The following is a 12,708-nucleotide window of genomic DNA, read 5'->3' as shown; positions in this document are numbered from 1 at the left end:
GTGAAGTGAAACTTCCATAAATGGGAACGTCAGCAGTGAGTGTTCACCGGTATGTGACGTATCGACTCACACGTCAAAGGGGATGGGATTCTCCACAGTGGTCAACAACACACAACAAACCCGGGACTTGGGCAGCCACGGGGGCCACGAGGCGGCAGGGAGAGGAGTGTGAGCGTGAACACAAACACGCCAAGGGTGGAAGCATGAGAGAACGGAAGAGGCCCCGGCTGCCACGGATCGCTGGGCAGGAAAGCCAGCATCTGCAACTTCTTTTGTGAGAAAAACAGATCCTTCTTTGTCTAAGCCAATGTAGTTGGGTTTTCATTACCTGCAGCTCAGAGTATTCTCAACAGACCCCGTGTGTGCTGGGTCTGCTATGACGTCAGTGCTCGAGAAACACATCTTGAGTGAATGAGAGAATCTTGAGTCTCATCTCCTCTGGCTCCCATAAGCCTCTAACTCTTTCCTGATCCAAGTCAACTTTTCTCAGTCCCTTTGTCCTCTCATGAAAGCCTGAAACCCCCGCCTTCCCTAAACGTTGGTCTCCACGGCCCTAAGCCAGCTCCAGTGCTCCTAGCACATCCTCTCCCCAAGTGGATGAGAACTCACCAGTGGGTGGTCATCCCTCCTGCGCTGACCACTCCCGAACCCTGGGCTCTGAGCCAGACCTGGTGAGCCTCAGACCCAGTTCCAAACTTCCTGGATGGCCCTGGGGGCCCACAGATAGAGGCTGCTCACGCCTGCCCCACGCCGGGGTGATGAATGCCCCCTGCAGGCGCCTGCCCCTCACCAGGGTCCCAGGCTGCTGATGGCTTCCTCATCCATCCCCTCACCCAGGGAGATCCTGGAGGCATTCCTCCTGCCTTCTCACCCTGACGCCCACTGTTCGCCAGATCTCTGCTGTGCTCCCTCTCTCCCAACTCCTGCCCTCTCCTCTCTTCTCTACAGCTGGGATCCAGCTCCTCTTCTCCCTGGACGCTGCCCCTTGCCTGCTCACAGCCCTTCCATGGCTCCCCAGTGTCCTCATGATAAGCACCGAGCACTCCAGGCCTTTGGCAGGCGGGTCGTCCACATCACCAGCCTTTCCACCCGGCACTGGCGGATGGCCCCTGCAGGCCACTGGCCCCTCACACACGGTGTTCTTCCCTCCCACTCCTTCCAATCCCTAGAGTCGAAGTCCTTTCAGACCTCTCTACGCCCCAACCTTCAATCTCAGCCCCTAAATCCTGCTGTCGCTGGCTCCAGCATCTTTCCCCAGCCCTCCCCTTTAGTGCACCCCACGGCCCCTGTCCCAACACAGGCCTGGTCCTCCCTCACCTGAACCGCTGCCCCATGTTCTCTCCCACACCCCTGCAAATCTGTCCCCATCAGGTTCTCCTCCCTCTCAGCCTTTGCCTCACCCCAGTTTCAGAGTCTCTCTCTGATCCGCCTGACCTCTGCATTTTCTCTGGCTGAGCTCCCGTCCTTCCAGTCCCTCCAACCACAGTCCCTCTTACCTGTGGCCTGGGCCACTGCCTTGAGAAGGACGCCATCACCCACGCCAAGCTCCAGGCCCTGCTGCGGTGGCCCAAGGTGGTTGAGGCTGAGGTATAGGACAGGGAGGAGGTCTGGAGGCGACAGGGCCACCACGGAGCGCAGCAAGTTGCTCAGCGTCTCCACCATCCGGAGCCTGGAGGAGGGGACGGGGGTGTGACCACCTGGTTCTTCAAGGCCGAAGTGTGGTATAGGGGTGGGGTGGGTTTAAGGGGGTGGACACTAGAAAGAAACGGAGAAAGGAGAAGAGGAAAGGGCTCAGGAACAGTCCCAGGCTCTGGGGCCTGGAGCCATGAGGAAAAGCACAGATTGCTAAGTGGTGAGACCGCCTTTGCAAAACCCCAACTGAGGAAATGATGACAGTGGAAAGCAATCACACCTAACCGATTCCATCTTGCTTCTGACCTTTCAGCTGTCCTTGTTCAGTCCTGAGTATAGGCAGAATTAACTTTGGGAAGGAATTTGGCTCATGGTTTGACTCTGAAACGAAATTGGTAATAGTCCTTTCTGGAAAAGACCCCTTTTTGCCTAGGGACCTGCCTCTGCAAGACTCACAAATTAGCTACAAGATTAGAAATTTAGGTTTAGGGGTCACGCAGCCTCTGGCTCCTCAGCCGCTCCTGGGGATAACATCACTATTGTAAAACCTAAGATCAGGGCCTGAGAGAGCTTGCAGACCCTGCACTCAGCCTGACACCACCCAGATAATCTGGCTCTGCGAGTTGTGCCATCCCAACCAGGAACGGAAGACGGCAAGAAAAACTCACTTTGACCCCCAGTGAGTCCATCTTCAACCTGACCAGTCGGCACTCCCCACTTCCCAAGACCCTACCTGCCAAATTTTCTTTAAAACCTCTGCTCCCCAAATGCTCAGGGAGACGGACCTGAGTGAAAATAAAACTCCGGTCTCCCGCCCAGCTGGCTCTGCGGGAATTACTCTTTCTCTGCTGCAGTTCCCCTGTCTTGATAAATTGGCTCTGTCTAGGTAGCGGGCAAGGTGAACCCACTGGGCGGATACAGTGGGGGAGTGACTTGGTGTGATAGTAACAATGATGAAGATGGTGATGATCAGCCCAGAGAAATGACAGCTAATGCTACAGGGCGTTTTCTTTTTTTTTTTTTTGAGACAGAGTCTCGCTCAGTCGCCCAGGCTGGAGTGCAGTGGCCAAATCTCGGCTCACTGCAAGCTCCACCTCCCAGGTTCACGCCATTCTCCTGCCTCAGCCTCCCGAGTAGCTGGGACTACAGGCGCCTGCCACCACGCCTGGCTAATTTTTTGTATTTTAGTAGAGACAGGGTTTCACCGTGTTAGCCAGGATGGTCTCAATCTCCTGACCTCATGATCCGCCCGCCTCAGCCTCCCAAAGTGCTGGGATTACAGGTGTGAGCCACCACGTCCGGCCTGCTAGGAGCGTTTGCTAAATTCAGGAGCTGGCTTTGAGCACTCTGCACTCTTTTTTTTAAGGCGGAGTGTCGCTCCGTCGCCCAAGGTGGAGTGCAGTGGCACGATCTCGGCTCCCTGCAACCTCCACCTGGTGGGTTCGGGTCATTCTCCTCCGGAGTGGCTGGGACTACCAGTGCGTGCCACCACGCCCGGCTAACTTTTTTTTAATTTTTAGTAGAGACGGGGTTTCAACATGTTGGTCAGGCTGGTCTCGAACTCCTGACTTCAAATGATCCGCCTGCCTTGGCCTCCCAAAGTGCTGGGATTACAGGCGCGAGCCAACACGGCCAGCCACTTTGCACCTTTTAACTCACTGAATCTTCACAGCTCGTCTCTGAGGTAGGTACTATTATTATTTCCATCTTACAGATGAAGAAACGGAGGCACAGAGAGTCCACGGCCTGCCCAAGGTCACAGAGCGAGTATCAAGCTGAGATGTAAACCCAGGCCGTGTGCCTGAGGACTGTGCTCCCGGCCACTAAGCTGTGCTGCCTCTAAAAAGAAAACCGTGTTTCTGTCTAAAACATCAAAGCTGGAAAGAATGGGTTTGTTACCGGCAAACTTAGGGGCCTCATTAAAAGAGAAGCTGTGTTTTCTTACAGAAGTCTCATTACCAAGGTTTTTAAGGTTCAGAGAAGAAATACAAAAACCAACATTAGGGAAATCCCGCAGTAATAACTGCAGGCAAGAGCCACCATTGGATGGTGCAGTGGGTGGAACAGCCTACTGCGAAATTCGTGTCTACTCAGAGCCTCACATGACCTGATTTGGAAACAAGGTCTTTGCAGATGTACCTATAGATTAAGATGAGATCATAGTGAATTCAGGTAGGCTCTGAATCCAAAAAGCATCCTTACAAAATACAGAAGAGGGCCGGCTGCGGTGGCTCAGCCCTGTAATCCCAGCATTTTGGAAGGCTGAGGCGGGCAGATTATTTGAGGTCAGGAGTTCGAGACCAGCCTGGCCAACATAGTGAAACCCTGTCTCTATTAAAAATACAAAATTAGGGCCGGGCGTGGTGGCTCACGCCTATAATCCCAGCACTTTCGGAGGCCGAGGCAGGCGGATCATGAGGTCAGGAGATCGAGACCATCCTGGCTAACTCCGTGAAACCCTACTAACACACACACCAAAAAATTAGCTGGGCGTGGTGGCGGGCGCCTGTAGTTCCAGCTACTTGGAAGGCCGAGGCAGGAGAACGGTGTGAACTCGGGAGGCGGAGCTTGCAGTGAGCTGAGATTGCACCACTGCACTCCAGCCTGGGTGACAGAGCAAGACTCTGTCTCAAAAAAAAAAGTGCTGGGCTGGGCGTGGTGGCTCAAGCCTGTAATCCCAGCACTTTGGGAGGCCAAGATGGGCGGATCACGAGGTCAGGAGATCAAGACCATCCTGGCTAACACGGTGAAACCCCGTCTCTACTAAAAAATACAAAAAAACTAGCCGGGCGCGGTGGCGGGCACCTGTAGTCCCAGCTACTCGGGAGGCTGAGGCAGGAGAATGGCGTAAACCCAGGAGGCGGAGCTTGCAGTGAGCTGAGATCCGGCCACTGCACTCCAGCCTGGGCGACAGAGCGAGACAGCATCTCAAAAAAAAAAAAAGTGCTGGTAACATATGCTATGCGAGAAAGAAGGGACACTACAGAGCAGTCACAACAGGCTCGAATCACTTAACCAACATGGACACATATGGCAGTGGGGCTGACAGTGAAGGCAGGAAGCAGAATGAGCCGCACATCTGGGCTCACCCTTGTGTCTTGCTCTGACCCATGAGAACCAGGCAGAAAGTCAAGAGGACCTGCTTTTGTGACCATGTCTGACATCCATGATCATACACCCGAGTGGGGTCGGAGGCCAAGTTGAAAGGATTAGGCGGAACAGGGCAACATGGACCGCCATGCAGAGGACAGAGCCAGAAGCATCCCCGTCCCCGCCCAGGCAGGCCTGATTAGTTACCGGGCAGACACCTCCTCGATCTTCTCAAACGTCCGGGCCACAGCCAGGTAAGGGACCCTGGGGAAGGAACAGAGACACAAGAGTGACAGTGGTGCAGGCTATACCACACTGCCCGTCTGTACCCTTGCTTCCTCACACCTCCTTGGGACAACCTTGCCAATACCCAAATGCATGAGCTCACTGTCCAGGGCTGTCTCTCTGTCCCTTTCAATGCTGCTGATTGTCGCCAAAACACAGAAGGGAGAGACTTCACCATTTCTCCCAACCAAGGCTCTGCTTAGAGAGCCTCCGGCAGCAACAGGGACTGCAGGGGGACAGTCTGAAAAGGGAGAAACCTCACTTCTGGCCCAGTTTCCAGCAGGCGTCTTCCACGGGATGGTAGTTGTTCTTGGCAGGATTGTAACCAGATGGGTCCAGGGGTCTATGGAGGCAAGAGGGAGATTGAATTGCAGAGCCCTGGGTCAAAGCGAAGTCATTTCTCCAACTGTGATGTGCCAGGCTCTGTTTAAGACACACAGTGCAGAGCTAGATGAAACAGTTTGCTAACCTGGAGCTCACATTCCAGCAGAAGAGTCAGAGGAAAGTGGGCAAAAAAAAAAAAAAAACCCCTATATAAACACATCATTAGTTTTAAGTGTTAAAAAAAATCTTTCAGAAAACAAAAGAAAGCTGAGTAAAGGGAGAGGACGAGATGAGAGGTGCTGCTTCACAGGGCGTTCAGGGAACGCCAGAGACATGTGAGCAGAATGAGGGGAGGGGTTAGCACAAGGGGCAGCAGGGGAAGAGCACTCCAGGCAGAGAGAATACTGAGTGCAAAGGCCCCGAGGTGCAGACACGCTTGAGAAACAGAAAAGGGATCGCATGGCTGGGGTAGGACAGAGGGAGGTGTGTACAGTCCTGGGTGTCACAAAGTGCCAGGTGCCATGCTAATGCCACATTGATTAACAATCAGACATGGGAGGAAGGGGACTTTCCTTTTTTTTTTTTTTTTTTTTTGGGACAAAGTCTCACTCTGTTGCCCAGGCTGGAGTGCCGTGGCATGATCTCAGCTCGCTGCAACCTCTGCCTCCTGGGTTCAATGGGTTCAAATGATTCTTCTGCCTCAGCTTCCCGAGTACCTGGGATTTTACAGCTGCGCACGACCACACCTGGCTAATTTTTTTGTTTTAGTAGAGATGGGGTTTCACTATGTTGGCTAGGCTGGTTTTGAACTCCTGACCTCAAATGATCTGCCACCTCGGCCTCCCAAAGTGCTAGGGTGAGCCACCGTGCCTGGCCAGAAGGGGCCTTTCTAACTTCCTTTTCCAGATAAGGAAACTGGGGCACAGAGTGGTTGAGTAACTCACCCACGGCCACACAGCTGGTGAGCAGCACAGCTCTAGAGACTGTTCCCAATCTCTTTTTTTTTTTTTTTTTTTTTGAGACAGGGTCTCATTGTCACCCAGGCTAGGGTGCAGTGGAACGATGCTCACTGCAGCCCCAACCTCCTGGGCTCAAGCGATTCTCCTACTTCAGCTTCTTGAGTAGCTAGGACTACAGGTGCAAACAAGCAAGCCCAACGGATCTTTGCAGAGATGGGGTTTTGCTGTGTTGCTCACGCTGGTCTCAAACTCCTGGGCTTAAGCTTTCCTCCCACCTCGACCTCCCAAAGTGCTGGGATTACAGGCATGAGCCACTGCACCCGGCCTCAACCTTTATATCGTAAGTGGTTCACACTGACCCCAGCCAAACTGCATTCAGACTCATCTGGGTTCCAATCTGCTCTGCCCCAGCCAGCTGTGCCTGCTAAGAAAGCAGCTTCCCCTCTCTGAACCACAGCATCTCCATCTGTCTGGGGAGCTAAAGGGTCTCTACTATGACAGGTTGTCCTGAAGGCTAAATAAAAAATGACAGTGAGGGTTCCCACTCCTGGATGCATTTTATGGAACAATGAGGACTCCCCAGCCCCAGGCCTACATCTCTACCAAAATGGGGACAAGGGTTCAGGGGCAGAAAGAGACTTCAGGATATTTTTCAGCTCTCCAGCTGATTCTGATGCTCACATAGGGCATGGATGGCCAAGACGGACAGTGCCACTGCGGGGTGCAAGAAAAGCAGTCATGCCGGGTGCGGTGGCTCACGCCTGTAATCCCAGTACTTTGGGAGGCCGAGGCAGGCAGATCACTGAGGTCGGGAGTTTGAGACCAACCCAGCCAATATGGAGAAATCCCGTCTCTATTAAAAATACAAAATTAGCTAGGCGTGGTGGCGCATCCCTGTAATCCCAGCTACTCGGGAGGCTGAGGCAGGAGAATTGCTTGAACCCGGGAGGTGGAGGTTGCAGCAAGCCAAGATCGTGCCATTGCACTCCAGCCTGGGCAACAACAGTGAAACTCCGTCTTAAAAAAAAAAAAAAGAAAGAAAGAAAAGCAGTCATAGTGTCACTTGAAATAGAAAACAGAACTTTATATACAAAAGGACACTGATTTTATCAGGAAAACGTATTTATAAATACATAAACACAGACACACTCAGGAGGCACGATATGCAATGAGGAAGAAATAACGGCTTAGGAATAAACAGACATGGGTCCCAGGCCTGGCCCTACCCCGATCTCCCTGTGTGACCTGGCGAGGCCGACCTAACCTCTCTGGGCTAAATCACGTTAATGGGTGTAAAATGGCTAAAGTGCTCGCCTCCTCCACAGGAATACTCCAGAGAAGTTAACGTGCTATTTACCTCCTTGATAAGGTCTCAATTGGGGGTGCAAAATTGACATCAAGAATCCCCCGAACACTTTTTTGTTAGACTTAAACTTTAATCATGAAATGTTAAAGCTGAAAGAATTTCTTGCCGTTATCTGTTTCATTTTTAGAGGCATCGAATCAAAGAGATTCTGGACTCACTGCGTCATACTTTTTAACGCACGTGTCCTTTCTGCCGAACAGCAGGGATTATTCCAAACCCCCTTTTCTAAAGTTAATTTTTTTAGCTTTCAGGAACATCAAGAATTCAAGAGGGGACAAAGTCCACACTGCTAACACCATCACATTGTATTTGAAAAACATAACTTCAGACAGATATATGATTATGTAAGAAATGAGGCTGGCCGTAGTGGTTCATGCATGTAATTCCAGCATTCTGGGAGGCTGAGGTGGGAGGATCACTTGAGCCCAGGAGCTTGAGACTGGCCTGGGCACTGTAGTAGGACCCCATCTCGACAAAAAATAAGCAAAAATTAGCCAGGCATGGTGGTACATGCCTGTAGTTCCAGCTACTTGAGAGGCTGAGATGGGAGGATCCCTTGAGCCCAGGAGCACCACTGCACTCCAGCCTGGGCAACAAAGCAAGACCCTGTCTTTAAAACAAAACAAAACAAAAACCAAGTTCTATAAAGTGGAATTTTTGTCTGATTTGTTTTCTAGCAGATCTCCGGCACCTAAAATCCAGTAGCTAACACACAATCAGTCCTTAGTAAATACTTACTGAGTAAATAAATGAGTCCATGATTGACTAGTGAAAAAAAAAAAAATCTGAAAGTGCTCATTTAAATTTCTTTCCTGGCAGATTTCCTGGGCTTCCCAGGGGCCAGCCCCAGTGCTGGGAGCTAGGCAAGAAGACTAAGAAGGTTGGGACCTCCCACAGCTCTGGCTCTGTGGGAAGGAGCTTACGTCTGGTTAGGGAGGCTCTTTACCATGTGACAAGACATAAAAGAAAGTCTGACTCAAGTGCTGGGGACACGCACCTCCTCTCACGCACGAAGGGTGAGGCACCAGGCTTCCCCAAGCAGGTGCAATAGGAGCTGAGGCCTGAGGGAAGCCTGCTGGGCAAGGTGGGTTGGGGACAGTGTTCTAGGCCGGGGGCAAGCATGTTCAGAAGTAGGGCGGAGGCTGGGCGCGGAGGCTCACGCCTGTAATCCCAGCACTCTGGGAGGCTGAGGCAGCCGGATCACCTGAGATCAGGAGTTTGAGACCAGCCTGGACAACATGGTGAAACCTGGTCTCTACTAAAAAATACAAAAATTAGCCAGGCTTGGTGGCAGGCACCTGTAATTCCAGCTACTCAGGAGGCGAAGGCAGAAGAATCGCTTGAACTCAGGAAGTAGAGGTTGCAGTGAGCTGAGATGGCGCCACTGCCTCCAGCCTGGGCGACAGAGTGAGACTCCGTCTCAAAAAAAAAAAAAGCAGGGAGGAATGAGAGGACATGGGGACATGGTGTGCGGAGGGAGCAGGAGGAGGCTGCAGATGCCAGGAGGCTGCAATGGAAGGTGGATAGGGCTGGCTGGTGAGGGCACTGGGAAGCCCAGCATTTATCCTCTGTGCTGGGGGGAATCGTAGATGGGTTTTGAGCATGGCAGGGGGGTGACATCATCACTTTATGGGATATGTATCCTCCCGCGCATCCAATCAGTCTTCAGTGTGGCCTCCTGCGTGCATATTAGGTGTCATGGGAATCAGCCCAAACATCTCTTCAAATAATTAACAAAATTACAGTGAAGCAACGAATTGTTTAACAAACTACTCAGTGTCCCACAGCCCCAGCACACTGTACACATCACCAGGGCCAGGGCGGGGCGGCCAGCTCTCTATGGTTCATCCCCGTGGGCCACCCAGGGCTGGCACAGAAGGGGTGTTCAGTGAATTTTAAGGCAGAGGAGATGCGCCTACTGGCTTCCAGCACATATACTCAATCTGGTGAGTTCAGGCCAGGTGTAGTGGCTCCCGCCTGTAATCCCAGCACTTTGCGAGGCCGAGGTGGATGGATCACCTGAGGCTAGGAGTTCAAGACCAGCCTGACCAACATGCTGAAACCGTGTCTCTACTAAAAATACAAAAATTAGCTGGGTATGGTGGCGTGCACCTGTAATCCTAGCTACTTGGGAGGCTAAAGCAGGAGAATCGCTTGAACCTGGGAGGTGGAGGTTGTAGTGACCTGAGATGGCACCACTGCACTGTAGCCTAGGCAACAGAGCAAGACTCCGTCTCAAAAATAAAAAATCTGGTGAGTTCAGAGCCAGAGGAACAGAGAAGTAGGAAGTGAGGCCAGAGAGGGAGGTGGGGGTCAGTTGTCGAATGGGTGTAGATTTTCTCCTGAGGACTCTGGGGAACCCTAGAGGGGCAGAGTCAACTCTGTGTATTAGAAAGATCCCCCAGGCTCTACGGGGATCAGACTGAGGATGAAAGACTGGAGGCAGGGTCAGGGGGTGGCTGGGGCCATGGTCAGCAAACTCCGATCCTGGACCGTTTCTACAGGTCCTGGGAGCTAAGAATGGTGTTGCAACAGGGGCCAAATGTGTCCCGTAAAGCCTAAAATATTTACTCTCTGGCTCTTTATTTTTTTTATTTTATTTTTTGAGACGGAGTCTCGCTTTGTCGCCCAGGCTGGAGTGCAGTGGCACCATCTCGGCACACTGCAAGCTCCGCCTCCTGGGTTCACGCCATTCTCCTGCCTCAGCCTCCGAGTAGCTGGGACTACAGGCGCCCGCCACCACGCCCGGCTAATTTTTGTATTTTGTATTTTTGTATTTCACCGTGTTAGCCAGGATGGTCTATGATCTGACCTCATGATCCGCCCACCTCAGCCTCCCAAAGTGCTGGAATTACAGGCTTGAGCCACCGTGCCCGGTTCCCTCTCTGGCTCTTTATAGAAAAGGTTTGCCAAGTCCTGCAAGAGGAGGAAGCCTGAGCTGGGGGTGGGGCTGTGGGAATGCAGAGAAGGAAACATGCCTGGAAGACCCATTTCAGACCCAGACACTGACTCACCCCTCAGCAGCTCCCTCCTTTCCTGGAGCCCCTGGCTCCTCCTCCTTCACTTCTTTTTTGATTGCTGGCTTCCGGGGGGCTAGGAATGAAGACAGAAAACTGTGGGCCTTTTCTCCTTCCGGTAGCCCCCGCCTCCCACCCATTCTGTACCCAGCACTACCCCAGTGCGTGGGGAGACGGGTGACAGGCTGGTAGAGACAAGGCTGACTTTCCAACCAGCAGGGAAGGGAGAAGGGTCTCACAGCATCTGAGGCCTCTGGAGAGAGAGGCCCACCAGCCTCCTGCCTGGACAACCCCGGGAGGTGGGGTGAGCAAGGAAAACTCACTGAAGAAGCTGCTGAGTGTCTTGGGAGTGCTGCGGGGAGGCTTGGTCTGCTCTTCCTCCTCCTGCAGTTCCTGCCTTGTGGCCACCTCGGGCTCCGAAACGCTTTCCGTTGGAGTCCCTGCTTCTGCGGTGAGAGCGCTCAGACGGTGATGCAAACTCTTTTGACCCTGAGACTTTTTTTTTTTTTAACCTCCAAGATCATTCTGACCCGGTGGATGGAAGATATAGCTAAACCTACCCTTTTCCTTTCTGCTAGCTTTGAGCTGAGATCTCAGGCCTGCTGTCTACTCCTCAGTGCTAAACTAGTGGAATTCTAGCACTTGGCCTGACATAGGAGACTTAGGAATAGTGGTAAAAAGAAGTTTCATCCTCATGAGACGAAAATATTCCCAATCCTCCCAGCAGCTGTAGAAAATCAGATATAACTCTGTATCCCTAAAATTCTCCCCACAAGCATTTCTAACACAGAGGCCTCACGGCCACTTGGACCACCCTGGGAGGGTAACTTCAGCCTCTAAAATCCTGTAACTCAGTTTGGTCGTCTAACTTAATTAATAACAGTTAATTTACACCTATGACTTCTGAAAGCTGTGAATACTTTTTATCTTTTACTTTTTTTGAGGCAGGGGAGTTCTTGCTCTGTCACCCAGGCTGGAGTGCAGTGGTACGATCATAGCTCACTGCAACCTCCACCTCGGGGACTTGAGCAATCCTCCCACCTCAGCCTCCCAAGTAGCTGGGACTACAGGTGCGTGCCACCACACCCAGCTCCTTTTTGCATTTTTTTTGGTAGAGATGGGGTTTTGCCACGTTGCCCAGGCTGGTCTCGAATTCCTGGGCTCAAGCAGTCCACCCACTTCAGCCTCCCAAAGAGCTAGGATAACAGGTATGAGCCACCGCACCTGGCCTATGAAGACTTTTTAAAGAATGACTGGCTCTTTCCTCCTTTCCCACATGCATGGGAAAAAATAATAATTAAAAAAAAAAACAAAAAACCCAGTAATAAAAACTATGCTTCTTCTAGATTTTGCACTTAAGCAATCAGTTTGAGAATCTATGCCTTGTTTAAATTAATTGTCCTCCAAAGACTTCTGACCCCAAAATCAGGAGGTGGGGCAGGGCGGAGGAGAGGACCAGAAACTCACCGGAGGTCTTTAGGGGCTTGGGAGGTGTGGTAGGCTGGTCCCTGTCTTCTCCTTCCTTCTCTGTTGCCACTTCAGCCTCTGTGAGGCTTTCTTCTGGGGTCTCCACCTCTGACAATAGACAGAACGCTCAGATGGCAAAAAAATCACAGTGAACCTACAAGGGCATTTTGACTCTGGAGGCAATCTGCCCTCATCTGTCATCTGTTTGTTGTTGTTGTTGTTGTTGTTTTGAGACAGAGTTTCGTTCTTGTCACCCAGGCTGGAGTGCAGTGGTGCGATCTCGGCTCACTGCAACCTCCGCCTCCTGGGTTCAAGCGATTATCCGGCCTCAGCCTCCCAAGTAGCTGGGATTACAGGCACCCACCACCACGTCCAGCTATTTTTTTGTATTTTTAGTAGAGATGGGATTTTACCATGTTGGCCAGGCTGGTCTTGAACTACTGACCTCAGGTGAGCCACCCGCCTCAGCCTCCCAAAGTGCTGGGATTACAGTTCTATCTTGTACCAATCCAAGGTACCTGTTAAGTGGCGGGCCATGTAAGACCCTGCTCCTTGTCAACCCCAAGCA

The 12,708-nt window shown here is 51.9% G+C and overlaps 1 protein-coding gene across 6 annotated transcripts in view; it reads right to left on the bottom strand.

The window, feature by feature from the left end:
• Positions 1–12,708, bottom strand: part of LIG1 (DNA ligase 1) — a 54,738-nt gene that overhangs the window by 23,574 nt on the left and 18,456 nt on the right. For 5 of the 6 annotated variants that reach the window (XM_017889138.1, XM_017889151.1, XM_017889110.1 and 2 more), the window contains 6 exons: positions 12,141–12,248; positions 10,997–11,119; positions 10,671–10,749; positions 5,270–5,350; positions 4,930–4,986; positions 1,497–1,669 (listed from right to left, as the gene is read on the bottom strand). In XM_017889138.1, coding sequence (XP_017744627.1) covers positions 1,497–1,669; positions 4,930–4,986; positions 5,270–5,350; positions 10,671–10,749; positions 10,997–11,119; positions 12,141–12,248 — 621 coding nt within the window. The remainder of the gene's footprint in view (positions 1–1,496; positions 1,670–4,929; positions 4,987–5,269; positions 5,351–10,670; positions 10,750–10,996; positions 11,120–12,140; positions 12,249–12,708) is intronic. The other variant, XM_017889121.1, reaches the window with a different exon arrangement.

This window comes from Rhinopithecus bieti, unplaced genomic scaffold (assembly GCF_001698545.2).
Source record: "Rhinopithecus bieti isolate Rb0 unplaced genomic scaffold, ASM169854v2 scaffold_574, whole genome shotgun sequence".
NCBI classification, from domain to species: domain Eukaryota; kingdom Metazoa; phylum Chordata; class Mammalia; order Primates; family Cercopithecidae; genus Rhinopithecus; species Rhinopithecus bieti.
Note: the sequence above shows the minus strand (reverse complement) of the source record. Positions and strands in the feature narration are given on the sequence as shown.